A 14,896-nucleotide genomic window follows, 5' to 3' on the forward strand; every position below is an offset into this window, starting at 1 on the left:
ACTGGTGCTCCTTTACACATTCTCAAAAAGTAGTGCCACATTCTCATAATGTTTGAAAGTTTCCATCTCACACAGAACCCACGTGAAGGCCCAGAAAAGGCTTTCCAGTTAATCACCAACAAAGCTTTTCCAAAAGATCATAATAAATTCCTGATGAGCCCTGGCTCTGCAGTGAATCATGGTTATGAGCTTGGCTGCAGGAAACTGAGACCTTTGATACATGATTCACCGTAGAGCTGTTTTCAGGAGAAGGCAAACAATATGAGAGTCTTCTGCCAAGGGGAGTATCTCAGTACCTCAGATAAAGATTGATCTTCAGCAAACCAGAGGATGAGCATCTTGGTGTGCTGGGAGCCAGCCTGTACCACCATGAAAACAGTTGTGTTTGCTTCCCTCACTGGTTGTTTATCTGGCACTTCAGTGAGGCACTGCTGGTCAGAGATGGACTAATAAGGAGGCAAAAAGGAAGGAGTCTTGTTCATGAGCCCGAGGAGAACTTGGCAGGGCTTGTTTGCACCCATCTGCTATAACCACAGGCATTAACCCTTGGGAGAGAATACAGCGCAGTCCTACTGACCAGCTGCTTTGCAGCAGAGAAGCCTGGGATATATTTTGGGTGTTAGAGGGCAGGATGGTACCAAGGAGCTTGTGCTCTCTCTGACTGGGATCCAGGCTCCAAATTAATCTAGGAACTGGCAGCACAAAATGACTGTCCAGGTAAAACTTCCACAGCAGCCACAGATGAGAAACTGTTTTTTCCATTAGAAGTATCTGTAAACTCCCATCACTGAAGAGCCAGAACAGCTTTTATCATTCTAAACCAGTCACTTTATGAAGCAGCAAGACCGCAAAGTCTTTCATCTTAAAAGCTCAACAACAGAAACTTTGAAGCAAAAATGAAATGATGCAGATCTCCACTCCAAAACTTGTAATGGTCCACAGGCAAATCCGAAGACAACCGAGGAAACAGATGCTGTATCTGAAAGTTGAGCTGAGATTTCTCCTTCTTGCAGCAGAAATAATCCCCAAACTGCCCTCTGTTATATCTGTACAACCCAGTTCTTTCAAGATGTAGCATGAAGTGAAAGGAAAGACATTTCTAACAGCTCTAAAAAACATTTGGACCTCATGTGTGCTTCCCGATAGACTCTTCCCAGGGCAGCAGTCAGGCCACAGGGGTGACTCAGCACTGCAGTGCCTAACATGACTCTATTTCTTCTTCATGTAGCCAGGAATGCTATCACAAATACCACATTCCTGCTTTTTAAAATTTCCTCCTCACTATTATATTCTTTCCACTATGTATCTTCATTCAGATATTTCTCTCCTTGTGAACCTGAGAGGTCCTAACCAAGATGAGATGTCCACTGTGCCTAGCACAGCTTTGCATGCACATGGCCCAACTTTACCCCAGAGACCAAGCAGGCAAAACAGAGTGGGATGGGGAGCCAGAGGTGCAGCTGGTCCCCAGGCATGCTCTGGTCATCCGTGGTCAATGCAGCAGGACAGCAGCAATGCCCAGCTTGCTGGACCAGCCCATCTCCTACCCGTGCTGCAGCCATGCCATCCTCCCTAAGGGAGCCAGATGTACCTATTTTAGGTTATGTATATTTTATATATATCTATGGAAGGAGGTGACCTTTTAAACCAAAAATTATAGTGCAGCACCCAAATGTTCCAGCAGGGCAGAGCGACCACATTCAGCAACCTCCACCTGGAGGGCAGTCCCATCCATCTATCCCAAAATTTCAGCCACGCCAGGAAAAACCCAAGCTGCTACTCACCATCAACAGGGCTGAGGTAATCGTGGAGGTGGGCTGTGCTGGCTGCTCCCCCGCCCTGCATGAGGAGGTCCCCATAGGGGTTTGGGTGGCCGGCCATCAGCGTCATTTGGTGGTAGTAGTCAGCAGGGTTGGCTCCTGGTGGTGGTGGCGGCAGCCCGAAGAGGCCTCGTTCTTTCAGGTGCTCATGAGCCACTGTTGGAGCCGCAGGCGAGGAGAGAAACATGGGGAGAAGGTTCCCACTGCAGTGTTAGACCTTGGAGCTGACGCTGGCGGCCCCGGCTCCCCCCGCGCCCCCCGCCAGCCCCAGCCGCACGGCTCCGCGCAGGGCGCGCGTGACGTGCGCTTGGGCGTGCTTCTGTGGACAAAGGAGACCAGGCTGGGGCCTCTGCATTCCTCCATTTCCGCAAATTTATAAACAATCTCTCGTTCCCCCTTCTAATAATCTTCCCGTTCGGACGCAGCCAGCACCCCTGGGAGGGGGGAGAGGGCCCAGGCTGCCGACAGCAGTAACCCTGTCAGCATTAACATCCCTGCCTATTAGGAAGGAAAGACAAATGCAGCCCAGTTCCCGATAGCAGCGTGAGGAAATTAAAGCCAAGGTCTAATGCATAGAACTAGGTTTAGTGTCTGGCAGCATAAAACCATTTTGGCTGCCAAAGCCAATTACACTCACTTTCTCCCAGCTGTAATTTTTCAAACCTGCCTCCCCACCCGCTTGCCCCATTAACTTATTTACCACCACCTTAAACAAGGGGGGAAAAAAAAGGAGGAAAAGAAAAACAACCCAAAATACAATGCCTTTCTTCCACAGCAAACAATGAAACTGGTTTTGGAAGGAGAGGACAAGGCAGAACACACACACTCACAAGCCATCAGACTCTCTCTGGCGGGTGCCTGAGAGTTCGAATGACGTTTTAAGGGGAGGGAAGAAGAAGACATATGCATGTCCCCATCACTATAGTGATGTTGTTTTAGCCATACAAGATAGTTTTACTCTGCCAGACACTAATCCAGGGGCCTTGTTTCTCTCTTTGCTCTGCAGTGTTGAAGGGCTGCTGGCCCCTGCAGCAGCTTGGGAGCCGAGGGATGTCGGGATTTGCTGGGCATGCAGAGACCAGGTCCCCAGCTATTCCCTGGGCACTGAGCCAGCCACCTGCAACTGCGTAATGAAGCTCTTCTAAGAAAGTAAGACATAACTTACACCTTGCCGAGTGAAAGCAGTGTTGTGCATTTTCCCCTTTCCCTGTTGGATGTCTTTGTCCCCAGCTCCCCAGCACGGGGTCTGATAGGGCTCAGAGCGCATGATCACCTCTGCCTGCACCCAGCACTGACTCCCCACACATCCTCGTCTTCCCTGAAGGGAGCAGCTCAGGAGTAAGGAGGAAGGAAGTATGGCCCCTCGCCTTCACTCAGCAGCCACGCTGACCCCAGACACAAAGCCAACAGGGGATAACCCAGCCAGCGTTGTCTCTTCTGTAACATCAGTCTCAGCCAGCCCAGGCAGCCAGAACAACTGTGACCCTCTCTGGGGAAAGCTGGGTCCCAGCAGAGACATAAGAACAGGGAAGCTCCTAAGAGAGAAAGAGAGCGCTGCAGAAAGGAACGTACTTTAAGCAAAATATTTATAATATGATCCAGCAGTAATAGCTATTCTCACGCTCTGCTTTCTCAGTGCGATGATGCAAAACAAATGTGTAGTTAAAGGGGAAAAAAAAAATCCAACAAAAAGAAAAAGAGACAGCTCTCCCACTTCAGAGAGCAGCTGCGGAGTCTTTGCAGCTGTAAATCCCCGGGTTTTAGGGAATTTCAGTCCTGGTGAGCTACAAAATCGCTGCAGTACCAGTAGCAGAGTGTCTTACCGTCAGCAGGGCTGAGGCCCCTGGCAGCAGAGATGACGGAGAGCGTGGGGCTGCTGTGCACAGAGCGGAGGTAGTGCTCCATGTGGGGGGCCACGTAGGGGTGAGGGGGGCTGAAGGGCGACTCGCCGGGCCCGGCAGGGTGCGGAGACAGGCGGATGAGGGAGATGTCGGAGATGACGGGGCTGCCGCTCAGAGGAGGAGGCCTGGGGAGGGAAACAGAGACACGCTGTCACTCACAGCCACCCAGAGCAGGCACAACTGCTTGCCACCCCTCTCTGTCCTGCCCCACCACCTTCACCCACAAGAGAGGAGCTCAAGCACATAGTGGGACGATCCTCTCTTCTTGGAAAAGGCAGAGTCTGAAGTTCCCAAGCTTCCTGTGGACATGCACCAGTATTGCACTAAATATGCATTTGTGCAAGGTGGCTCACCCCAACTGGGCTGCTGTGGAAAGGGGAATGAGCTGCTTTAGGCAGCGCTTGCACACAGAGGAGGCATGGAACACACACAGTGCTAGAGATCCCACCCCATCTCCTTGCACAGGGAGGCTGGCCACACGATATTTGAGGCAAACCTGAAGTTTGCAAGCTCCTCACAGCCCCTGGATATCCAAATGTTTAGTGCTGCCATGTGCAGAAAGGGCAGTCTGTGCAAGGATGGGAATGTTGCAAGGAGAACTTATGTGGAGTTGAGCTGTGCTTTGCTCAGGCCAGCATGCGTGGCTTGGCCCGTGCTGGCGCAGCAGCCCCACCTCCTGCGTCCATCATGGCCAGCACAAACCTCCTTGACAGGTTGGTGGTACGGTTCAGAGGGCAAAAGTTCATGAGAGGTTTTACTGCATGCTTTCTGGGGGCCGCCTCTCTCAAATCCCTCAGATCTTCCCCAGGCCAAGTGCTACCTGAGAATAAAGTCAGTAAAAACTGAGGGATTCAGCAGGTAACAAAAAAAGTCACATGCATGTTTTAGTGCTTAAGCAGTTTTTTGAAGGGTGAACAAGGATGGAAGAAAAAGTCTGCAGACACGTGCCCTACTGTACCCTCCAGCCTCTCAGACAAGCCACAGAGGCTGCAAAGGAGAAAAAGTTACTCACCCTGACCTGAGAAGCAGAAAATCTGAGCTAGACACCAAAGGAGGCAGAGCTGTCATTAGGCAAAACAAAAGAGCAAAATCTGCTTTGTATTAGCTCTCTCTGTACTCACAGACTGCTGGAAGCAGAGCTGGTGTTGACACACAGGTCACAGCAGGGACAGCATTTGTCCCTGACTGGGTGCTCTGGCAAAGCTGAGGGAGATGGATGTGCACCCCATGGGGCTGCACCCTGAGCACAGAAGACAACAGGGATTTGGAGGTCAGGGATCTGGGATGTGGGCTGATCTAAGGCAGGGTATTACAAAGGCCCTTCACTAAGACTATCCAAATATGCCATTAGTGAGTGCATGTAAGATCTGTCTCTCCATGCACAGACAACCACAAACACGATGGTCTGAGCAGTTTCAACACGCCACCAGCACCTCAGGATCTCAGTCCCACCCTGCCTTATCAACAGTTCAGGTGCATTTTAATTTATTTGTAATACTTGCATATCAACAAAACCACACAGAAATGTAATAGAAGCTTTGCAGACTTATTCAGCAATTTAACAAGCGTGTTTGTCTTTGTTTGATCTTCTGTGTGTTTCTCTGTCTTTCTGATAAATTAGTAAACCTTGTGGCTTTTTGAACACTTTCTGCTGATGGGTAGTAAATTAAATGCCTTCTGAAATATTTATAGTTCAAAGTACTTTCCTGTAGCAATGCACTCTGTGGCTCGGTGGTGTGAAATACCAGGCAGTGAAAACCTGCCACACATAAAGGCTTTGTGGAGATGCACAGCCACCAAAACAGGTGGCTCATCAGACCCAGGCCAGGGTTTTGCCAGAGAAACACCCACAAGCATCAACCCTGTTTTCTTTCGTGACACTGAAAGACGAACTGATGATGGCACGGCTATTTCAGACCTCATAACCTCCCCACCTGTGTTGCCATGGCCTTCCATTACCAAAATTATGGGGTGACCAAAGTCACTCCCTGGTGCCTCTCGCCATGACGTCAGCCGCGGCGGCAGCGAGCTCAGGAAGCTGCAGCCGAGGCCGCTGGGGCTGGTTTCTGTCGAGGCTGCTAATAAAGGCACCCGAGCACGGAGCCGACCAATTTATTTCTACTGGGGAGGAGGGAGAAGTGAATCAAAGTCTCTGTTCCAGATTTAGTTTCAATTCATTTCTAATAATCTCCACCGCCTCATCTGGAAAAAATGAAACAGGATTAAAAAAAATGATGTCATTAAGAAAACATCTGACTAATTTTTCTTCTGACGAAGACTTAATATAAGTGAGGGGCGATGTAAATTAAAAGCAGCCCCAATCTTCCCTGGGCCACAGAGCCTGCCTTAATACATAAGCCATGAAAGAGGTTTTCTTACATATACAATAAGTTCCCTCTTTCATCAGTACTCACAGCTTCTCCCAAAAGGGTTGTGAACTTCTTTGATGCAGTCCTGGAACTATGTATTACCAGGTTTACGAGCCTTTGGAGCCTCTGCTGATCAAACTGTGAGGCCGACATCTAAAATGCATATAACAATATGAAGGGTTTGCTGTTCATTTTCTCTGTGCTAAATTAGGCAGAAATGCTGGAGTCCCTCAGAATAGGAAAACTCCACCCTGAACAAAGAGGTAACACTGGGAAAAAGATCAAGAATTTCCCCAAAATGCATGCAGCTGGAAACGCAGCTGGTGTTTGAGCATGAGGTTGGCCCTGTGCACAAAGACTGGGCTAGAGAGTAGGCAGCTCCTTATGGCTCTGCTTAAAGCCTGTCCTTGCTCCCTGGTCCATCTGTGGACCAGGACAGCCATACTCCCATCAAGGTCTGGCTCCTGTGAGCCCTCCCAGGCAGAGATCACCTCTCACTGTTGTACATCTACAATTCTAGCAAAACAACGTCCCACAGTGCAGTATGCTGCAAAATAATGTGGCTTCCAGGAGCTGCCTCCCAGGAACAACTCACTCAGCCAGGGGCATCCTCTGCTCCTAACTTCCCAAAGGTTTGATTTTTTCCCCACCTTTTTCCCAGCTGCATTTTCTTACCTCATCCCACACTGAGCCATTGCATTGGCACTACAACTACACAGTGAGAGGCAGCTGTATCCTCACAGGTCTGCTCCTTGCAGAGACCATCACATCCTGCTCCTTAGAGGCAGTGGATGAGAGATGAAGCAGTGCAGGGGCAAGGCAGCTCTGTCCCCATGTCCAGCTCACATCCAGGGCGTGCAGGGCTCTCCATGCCCATGCCCCAGACTCTGCAGTGGGACATCCTTCAGCTTGGTGTGGTGAACCAGCCCATGCAGTGAAACCATAGTGCCAGAGCTGCATTCTTCAGCCTGTTCATAGAGCTCTCTGTCCAGACCTCTGCTAGCCATGTCACTCCCCACTTCTTTCCTGGATCCCACAGATAGCATGAGGAAAACACCCCACCAATGGAGGGAGACTCCTGGCTGTGCTGAATACAATGCTGTAGAAATGTTGCTGTCTGCAGTGGGATGAGGGATTTTACCTGACCACATATATATCTGGAGAAAGTGGGATTCTGGTTTTCAAATAGGCTAAGGGAATTGGGTGTCCAAACACCATTAAATTTAATGTGAGCCAGGGGCCTGTTTTCCCTGTGGTTCCAGCAAGAAGCCCAGGCTCTATAATTAATGCTCAGGATTTGTAGGGCAATTTGCATTTCTGACGAAGCATGTGAGCCTGGATTCATTTCCTCTCCCACCCAGGAGAGGCTTTTCCTTTGCTGCTCTTTAACAGAGGGAGACATACCTGATGCCACCTAAGAGCTGCCGGGCCTCATGGTGGTGCTGGGGGCATACAAGCTACTAAAGGCTTTACAGAGCAGGTCTTTACCAGTGCAGTGGATGACCCTTCTGGAAGAGCAGAAATCCTGGCACAATTTACCAGTCTTCAGCTGCCTGAGGAGCAGAACTTTGGGGCAGTGGTGACACTTGACAACAGAGAAACACAATCAGCAAAAGGAGAGATACCAGCATCTGAGACATGATACACACTGCCTGTAGGACACTGGCAGACTTCTGGTTTCCCAGGAGCTGGTCACTCTGTAACAGTCCTTCACTAGGGAAAAGAGATCTGCTTAATTTTCTTGCCTCTTGGGTTTTGCTGAAAGGAGTGACAGCTCGTCTGAAGCTCTGCAGCCTTGTCCCAAAGTCTGGGGAAAGTAGCTGGCAGTTTCCTTTGAAAACGGAGGCAAAAAAACCTCAGCCTGTGGTTTTCAGTGAGACAGAGCACCATTCTCCTGTCTGTGCCTTGGAGCCTGGCAGGTGCTTGTCCTTGATGCTGCTGCTGGATGCTGCTGCTGGATGCTGCTGCTGAGAAAGAAGCCTTGTGGTCCCATGGCAGAGGGGCAGCATCCTCTCTGAGGAATTGGGCTGGGTTCTTGGGAAGGGAAAACCTCAGGATCTGGCAAAACCAGTGTTGGCTGCTGTGAAAAGGGCCTTGGGGTGACTTTTCCCCACTCTCCCTCAGTGGACACGCATCAGCCGTCCCAAAATCTTGCGTGACAAAGATGAAGCAACATCTTGCCACTGCTATGAGCCTGCAGCCTCTGCAAGGGGCACTCAGCAATGAATGTAACAGTTAAAGAAGTTGCACATTTCTGAAATAATCTCCATCAGTTAAATAAACCCCAGAAAAATGTGGACAATTACCAAGCACTAATGTTCCATGACTAGTCTAAATTAATACTTATGTGACAAATAAATTCATTCTGCAGAAAACAAAGGGCTGAATACTTTTCCATATGCTTAATGGAATATGGACACTTGAAGGCAATTGTTTTGCTCTACAATAAAGAAACGCATAGCTGCTAAACAGACACAGAAGCAAGGAACAGAACTACTCATGGGGAGGGGTATCATACTCTGGTAAAGTTTTGCTATTTAAATAAAGCTTTTAAAGCCAACAATCATTTTAAAACCCCACTTTTAAACCCCAAAACTTCCTTTTGTTTTGTTTTACATAAAACTTCCTAGCCTGTTTTCCCAAGTGCTGTGTACCCAGAACACCACCTTTGTCTAAAGGAGATGGAGGAAAGCCATACAGACGACTGAAAAATGGACTGCTCTCATGGCAGACACTGTAGAGATGGGATGCCAAAGCTGTATTCAACAGGAAACCTAAAATGCCCCAGGATTCATGCTAAATGATTCAGTCTAAACAGCTCTCAGCAGCCCTCAGCTTCACCTCTGTTTATTTCTGATTTAAAGTCCCTTACAACAGGAAGGGCGAGAGGTCGCACCAGTTGTGCGGTACCCTGAGGATCAAACCCCGCGAGGTCCCTCAAAACAAGGTAACTTCCAGAGGTCAAACCTGGGCCACGACTATCAAATTCACATGGCATTTGATCATTCACAAAGATCTCCCTCCCTGCCGTGTTTTCAGCTCGGAGAGCAGAGGATGTGCTGCAGGAGCAGCACAGAGCTACCTCGCAGCCGCCTCTCCCCGCAGCCGCTCCAGGGATCGCCGGTAATGAGGCGATGGGGAATCACTCGCCCTTCCCAGCTCCCCCAGCACTGCAAAAGTTGATAATTACCCAGTAAAGTGACCTGATGATCGAATATAAGACTATCAACTTGGAGAGCTGGCCTCTGTGTCCCTTTACAAAGAGATCGACATGGGGACTCCAGAGACATCACTGCTATCTCCCAGCCCCCGCTCCATCGGGATGCACAAGTAATATTTTCTTCCCCTGTATCTTCACAGCTCTAAAATAAGGTTAATAAATTTATTTTCATACTCACAAAGAGGAATATACAGAAAATCAGAGCTGCTGTGGCTAATACAGCAGTTAATGCTCTCACTTATAAGATGTTATAGAGATTGTGAATCTGAACAAAAATTGTTACAGCTTTTCTGCAGAATTTAATGGACATGTTTCATGCAGTTCATATTTTCTCTCTTCCCCCTCAAACAGGTCTTTTATCAAAAAAGGAAGCATAAAAGTAATAATAATAAAAGGTTTATAACAATAAAATATTGATTTTAAAGATATTTCTATCAACAAGGGTAAGTTTCCATTAGATGGGTTAATGGGTGGAATTGGTAAATTCAGCATTGCAACAAGACCGTACGGCAAAACCAGATGCTTTTTTAAAAGATGGGCTATAAGTGCATAGCAAGGTTTTGACTTTTAATAGTAGAAAATAGTAATTTCTCCCACAGTAGAAATTAAAGAGGGGAATCCTGTGGCCAATGTTGCAGATGTCAGATCAGGTAACTGTAGTAATTCCATTGGGCCGTTAACAGATAAAAAACTCTGAACAGAAAATCTCTTATTTGTGAATTTGTGGTTTGGGCAACGCTTTGAAAGGATTTAGGTAGACACTATGAAAATCCCACTCCACATCCACTGGCAATGGTAGTTGTCATGCCTTAAGTCTAATCTTGTACTACTGAAATCAAAGAAAATTCTGCCACCAATGGCAAGAGCAACAAGAACAGGTCTCCAACACAACTTCTATGTTTTTCATCTACACAGTATCATAATATAAGGCAAGTACAATTTCTTTGCATGATTTTTTTTCCATCCCTTATACTTAATGCTACTTCCAGCATGTGAATAATTTAAAATACTTGTTCCAGGTAAGAAAAATAATTGTTACAAAAGTAGAAAAAAAACAGTGGTAAACATCTTTCATTTTTCCTTTTGAAGGCCGAATCCATATTCAAACATACCTGACTTCAATCCTATACCTAAAAAAATCTAAATCCAAGAACAAATCAAACAACCTATTTGATTTCACTGAATATATATTATTTTTTAATAATGAAATCAAAAGTGTTTTGGTTTAGAGCTTGAAACCTTTTTTCATCTGAGTTCCACCATACGTTAACAACGATTTTAAGCTCACAGGTTGTTGGCAGCCTCAGTGGGGACAGGGGAAACTTTTGGAGAGAGCAAAGTTGGGAGCCTGCAGGATTGGTTCTCAGATTAAAAACTCTCCTGACCACATACAGTTTCTCATTGCATTTGTGCTGCATTTATCACAAGGGTCTAGTATTGGCTGACATTTGTAGTCACAACTGAAACACAACAATAACAATATTTGCTTTTAAAATGGAAGAGAACCGCAAATTTTCATAAGTAAGGTTGCCCTCCATTATACAACACACAAAGAAGCAAGACATCAAAGGTAGAAATTAGGGTTGATACGGGACCTTCAAACCCAAATCAAATTAGTGTCTTAGGGAGAGATCTTTGATTTAAGCTTAATAGTGGTGATTTTTTCTCGGATTGTTTTACACTTAATCAGCCACACAGCCCACTGTGCAGACATATGTTCCAAAAGCACATCAAAGCAAGTAAACATTCTGTTTCAGATCCTAATATCCTTTTTTAAATCTAATTATCTTACTTACATGATCTTTTAATTTAAGTTCTGAAAGCCCACCTTTTCACACAAGCTTTCCTTTGGGAATGGAGGTAGAAGGATGACCAGCTCAGCTCCTGTGAGATACTTACCAAAAAAAACTGCACAACGAATAAATCAAAGCACAGCAGATGAGGCTCTAAGATAGTTTCTTGAGAGATTAATGATGAAAGCCTTCAGAGAAGAAGCGTATTTTAAGAAGGGAAACTTCAAGGAAGGTAGCTGAGGGGGAGAGAAGGAAGAAAAGTGAGAGAAAAGGCATGAAGGAAAGCATGGATAGAAGTGTAGGAGCCAGTAAAAGGAAGCAAACCTAAGGAGCAGTGGAAACCTGAAGACATGTGAACTTCAGGTTGAAACCACCATGCATGAGAACTTGATTCCAGTAGCCACAAATTTTGAGGGTTGGGGTGTCAAAACGCTCAGGGTCAGGGTGGGGAGGGGATGAAGGCTGGGCAGTGGCATGGCTGCTTGAAGGAGCAAGCCAGGCAAGAATTGCTGGGGAAAAAGATGGGGAGCGGTGTAGAGGCAGACCAGATCCTGATGGCAAAGCTGAGGGAGATTTGAGAGGAGCCAACACTGGTGTGGGCATGTGGGAAATGGGTGCTAGAGAGATGTGTCAGATGTGACACAGCCATTTCTCTGCATCTCATTGTTTTCCCTTGGGACACATGTTGAGGATATTAGCACTTTCAAGTGAATACTTTGCCTGTAGTTGTGAAGAAATTGGGCTTGGGAAAACAAATGGAAGTGCATGTCTGTGGGGAAGAAATCTGAGTTTTTGAATCCCTGCCCAGTGTCTTTTTCCTGGGCTGCTTTTGGGTGGAGGCTTCTCTCCCTTAAAAGGTTGTAACATTCAAGTGCTACCGAAGCATTTAGCATTTAAAAGACAATTCCTATACTACTTTGGAAAACTTGGTTTCCATGTTATGCCAGCACTAATCCATTGAGGAGAGAGAAAGACAGTGGCAGCAACACCACAGCAACAGGGCTCATGGAAGAGTCAGGCAAACCACAAAAAATGCTTATTCATTCATTACACTTTAAATCTGCCTTGGCTCCATACCTGTCATATCCCAGAAAAGCAAAAAAAGACCATTCCTCTTCATCATGACTGTAATACAATCAACTGGCTGCAGCATTACTCTAACCAACGTTAACTAACAGAGTCTGTGTCTGACATCTATAATTTCATGTTAACAAATTAGGTAAGACTCCTGCATTTCCTGGTACCTTGAATGCCCAAGAAGCTCATAACTTTTCTTTATATGCAAAATGTCAGGGAAAGGGCAAACAATGTTATGCCAGAAGACCATAGCCAAATCACTTGGTTGGAATGTGCTGTAAATCATGGGGTGAATGGAAAATGAATCTTTGTTCCAGGACAACGACTTCCAGCAATAATGTTTCTGCTAATATGCTCCTTTTCTGTTGGGAATGTCCTCTTCCCATAATCCAAGGTCCTATAACTTAAAAACTGTAGCTAAACAAGACATGAAGGAAGAAAACCAACATCCAATTAATTACAAAACTCTGAAATATCCTGCCTCTCTTTACTAATGTACAAGAGAAAACCAATGGTGTTCAAGCCTTAGAAAAATGACACACTTGCCCTAAGCAGCAGTAAGCTGCTGTAACTAACTGGAAGTAACCAAACCCCATAGTTTACAAAGGGGAATATAACAAAATGGGAACAGGTACAGCACAGATCTCTACAGAGCCTTTCCAGACACAGCAGACAGAGGAGCTCTGACAGAACATAAAGGTGATTGTGATAGCTGTGCAGAAATACATCTCTCACACACACAGACACATGCCAGGCATTCTGCTGGTGTGCTGTGTGTCTACCTCTGGTGCATCACAGCACAAAGGAGTAAGAGACATGCCTTCCCATAATAACAAAGCTTTTGGTTGGGGCTCCCTGGGTTTTCTGCAGGAATTAATTTTACTGGCATTTGACACATTTTAAACAGCAACAGTACTCACAGTAACCTCCAAAGGGAAATATTCCTGAACAATATATAATAAATACATTGATTTCTAATAATAACCATCTGCCCTAAATCTTTTTGCTGACAGGTTTAGTTGGACCAAAGGCCCTTTTCACATCTACTTCATGACAGTTCCCATCACTACATAAAGACTTTGAAGTGCCCTAACGTGCAGTAAAATGCGAGATAACCTACCAAACTGTCAATATTTCTTCACTTCTAAAAGGAAATGCTAATGGCACTCAAAGAGCTCAAGATGTAATGTAAGATCTGATACAGCAGACTGGCTGATCTAACCAGCCTTTGCTTTGCAACGAGGATGCTGAAAAGCAAGCAATTATATAGTGAAGAGCAGAACTAGGTAAAAGTTTTTCACTGATATGACTGTTGGGAATAAACCCTTTTTATTCCAAACAAGCTTTTCTCTTGAAGTATCTTGAGTTTTCTGTACAAAATAAGAGAATAAACAATAAATTAGCACTTCAACATTTATTTCTTCTTTTTAACCTATCACTTTATTTTTTCCATTTCTATTTGCTTTTTTAACATTAGAAAGAAAATGAACATTAATGAGACAAAAATGGTTTTTTAAAATCAGCATTCCAGGTTTAATTTTTCATAGAAAAAAGCTGAGCACAAAAAATTCCGAGAAAGCAGAGTCTCTCCAATTGCAACAAAATTAATATTTTGCAACAAACAACTGGCATTTCTCTACTAGCTCTAGCCTGCAATGTAAGACTGAGAAAGGCTCTATGGCAGGAGAAAGTAAAAGCAATAAACAGAAGCCCAGTCCTATGGTAAAACCCCAGCTCTGCTCACAGCACTGTACAACTTGAACATACTTCAAAGGAGCCAGGATGCTTCCCCTGCCCCCCAACTCATCATCTCATGGCAAAAAAACATGAGGTGTTTCATATCTCATCTGCCACATAACCACCCAAAGAACCTTCCTTGCAAATAGGTGTCATTGACTACAGCTGCTCTCCTATGCTTTCGGTTTTTCAACGGGATAGGAAAATACAACACATTTATCAGGGAAGGAATAGGGATCTGATGTTCCCCAGCTGTTTACTGCTGAAAGTTTACACTAGTGCTTTTCAACCTGTGGTTTGCAAAACCCTTGGGAAACACTAAAAACTCCTTTAGGGGCTGTGAAAGATGGTGAAAAATCTCTGCAAATCTCTTGTTATTCAGGCTAAATTCCTGATACAATGTTTAACAACTCTGCTAGAAAATTTTTAGGAAGGCCACAGACGGTAATAGCTTTAAAACCCCTCACTGACCCTATGCTTCCCAAAATCAGTAAAAATTACATACAAAACATTCTTAAAGTAATCCCTGATGACTGCACCAATCCATCCTACACCCACCAACATCAGCTGGTGCAGGAGCAGGCACATGTGATTTAGGGAACTTTGCTATGCTGGTGCAGAGGGAACCCCATCTCCTGTGTCTGCTGTGTACCTACAGCAATACCTCCTTCCCAACACCATGCAAAGGGAGACCTGTGGGCCTCATCTTTCATTCTCTTATCTCATGCAGCTATTCCTTATGCAGACACATTTCTGTATACAAATCCCATTATACTTGACCCTCAGTTCACCCTGTTTCCATTACAACGCTGTAGACTCAACCAGACTTGCTCCAGTGCCAACTCTGTGCTGTCATTCCTTGCGCAGAGTGGTAATAAAGAAATCACTGTTTTAAGCTGACAAAGAACAGATTTCTTACTAAGTAAACACTGATGTTTTGGTAGGGAAATTAAGTTATAAAATTGTGTCTACAAAGGGA

The 14,896-nt window shown here is 45.5% G+C and overlaps 1 protein-coding gene across 3 annotated transcripts in view; it reads right to left on the reverse strand.

The window, feature by feature from the left end:
- The window catches only part of GLI2 (GLI family zinc finger 2), a 186,766-nt gene that overhangs the window by 35,454 nt on the left and 136,416 nt on the right, over nt 1-14,896 (reverse strand). For all 3 annotated transcript variants that reach the window (XM_030241758.2, XM_030241757.2, XM_030241756.2), the window contains 2 exons: nt 3,644-3,846; nt 1,785-1,976 (listed from right to left, as the gene is read on the reverse strand). In XM_030241758.2, the coding sequence (XP_030097618.1) occupies nt 1,785-1,976; nt 3,644-3,846 (395 nt within the window). The remainder of the gene's footprint in view (nt 1-1,784; nt 1,977-3,643; nt 3,847-14,896) is intronic.

This window comes from Serinus canaria, chromosome 7 (assembly GCF_022539315.1).
Source record: "Serinus canaria isolate serCan28SL12 chromosome 7, serCan2020, whole genome shotgun sequence".
NCBI classification, from domain to species: domain Eukaryota; kingdom Metazoa; phylum Chordata; class Aves; order Passeriformes; family Fringillidae; genus Serinus; species Serinus canaria.